This window comes from Buceros rhinoceros, unplaced genomic scaffold (genome assembly GCF_000710305.1).
Source record: "Buceros rhinoceros silvestris isolate BGI_N320 unplaced genomic scaffold, ASM71030v1 scaffold12107, whole genome shotgun sequence".
Taxonomy (NCBI): domain Eukaryota; kingdom Metazoa; phylum Chordata; class Aves; order Bucerotiformes; family Bucerotidae; genus Buceros; species Buceros rhinoceros.
Genome location: NW_010421699.1, coordinates 94,213 through 96,039, shown reverse-complemented (window position 1 = coordinate 96,039; position 1,827 = coordinate 94,213). Strand labels below are relative to the sequence as shown.

The 1,827-nt window shown below is 40.7% G+C and overlaps 1 protein-coding gene across 1 annotated transcript in view; it reads left to right on the top strand.

Annotated features, from left to right (window-relative positions):
• The window catches only part of IKZF2 (IKAROS family zinc finger 2 (Helios)), a gene marked incomplete at its 5' end in the record, with an annotated part of 54,380 nt that overhangs the window by 46,368 nt on the left and 6,185 nt on the right, over window positions 1-1,827 (top strand). The window contains one exon of the mRNA XM_010139790.1: window positions 707-850. Coding sequence (XP_010138092.1) covers window positions 707-850 — 144 coding nt within the window. The remainder of the gene's footprint in view (window positions 1-706; window positions 851-1,827) is intronic.

Sequence of the window (1,827 nt, the reverse complement as noted above, 5' to 3'; positions counted from 1 at the left end):
CCTGCTGATCCCAAAAAGTGGGAAGGTAGACACAGAAGACTTGCATTCACAGGTTAAGTCTGTGTTTGAAGGGGTAAAATATGAATAAAAAAATAGATAGTTATCCTGGACTGATTCTGAAGGGAATTCCCATACAACGTTAATCCTGTAATTCTAGTACAGTGTTTGTTGATGTTACAACTGATGTACAGACAGAGGAAACACGCTTTAACAAACAGAACCTTCATTCAGGAAGCCTTTGTCTTGGGGAACGCACAGCCAGGCCCGGGAAACACAGGTCATCAGCGCCTTGTACGACTTCTAGTTGTTGAGAGTGAGCAAAAGGAAAACAGGAATGGTAAGCATGCCACATGAGAAGTGTGAAGTTAAGGGAATACACTGGCAGCAGGTGACCATATCGAAGGGAGAATAACAGAAAATGTCATCTACAGAGTGAGTTCTCAAACGTGTCCTCTCCTCACTGGGGATCTTGAGTATTCAGGACAAAACAAGTCCTTTAATAGTTGAAGTTGGGCTTCTGTTAAACAAGACAAAGAGAGGCACTTTGCTGAGAGGTGATTGCTATCCTGATGCCCAGTGTGTTCTTGCACCTTGCTTTATTTTGTTATATTTGCACTTGTTGCGCAGTCAGCAGGGCTCAAATGATTTGTGTTGCCTGTCAAGTGTAGACCAGACTTGTCTGATGTGATTTTTTGGTTTTATGTAGTACCTCCTATGGAAGATTGTAAGGAACAAGAGCCTGTGATGGACAACAATATTTCTCTGGTGCCTTTTGAGAGACCTGCTGTTATAGAGAAGCTGACAAGCAACATGGGAAAGCGTAAAAGCTCCACCCCACAGAAGTTTGTGGGTAAGCTTGAAATACGCCTTTTATTATTTTTAGTGCATAGGTATAGGTTACTTGTAATTTGTAACAGCCAAAAGCGCAAGGGGAAAAGTAGTACTCTCAGAACTTGGTCGTGATGGGAAGGGACAACATTGGAGATATTTAAGTCACAGCAGGAAATCCTGAAAATGACTGAATTAATTTTATCAACCCAGAGAATTCAAAAGTGAATTCTCCAGAATCATGAAAATGGCATAGAAAGTCCATAGCCTTAAGCTGCTTTGGGGTTTGTTTTGGTTTGGTTTTAGCTTTTTTTCTAAAGCTAAAATCCTTTTGAGATTTAGACTTGTCATCTTCCCCCCCTCTTTGTCCCAGCAAATAAAAACAAAGACTCTCATATAATGATCTGTCTCCATATGTGTGCGTGTTTAAAAAAACAAAACAACAAACAAATCAAACCAGCAAAAACAATAACAAAAAAACTCCACCATAAAACAGTAACTATCTCAAGATTTGTAACTCTTATTAAATTCTCAGCATTTGGCATCAACTGGTCTGATAATACTGGCACAAGGAAGTAAAATCACATCGCTTCTGTCAGGGGAGGCGCTTGCTCCAAGGGCAGCGTTCTGCGCCCAAAAACCTTATTAACGCAGGAATATAAAACAGCATTGGATGGCTTTCAGTTTCCAGATTTAGAATCCTAGACCCAGAGTTTATATTTTGCTTCATGTCTTGACATCTTAAAATTGTTCAACTTCTGTAACAAGAGGGAGTGTGGGGAATTTTACCTGGTTTGAGCTGTGGCTTAAAGGTTTTTTTTTTTTACTGAGGCAGTGCTAAACTTCTTGGGAGGGGAGCTGAGACAGAGGATTATTTGGGTAAGTGTGTGCTGCTAGACTCCAAAGTCATGGGGTTTTTTCCCACACGCACCCTGGAAAGACAGTTGAACAGAATTTAAGGGTGTCATATACTCATTCTGCCTACGCCAAGGACACTTA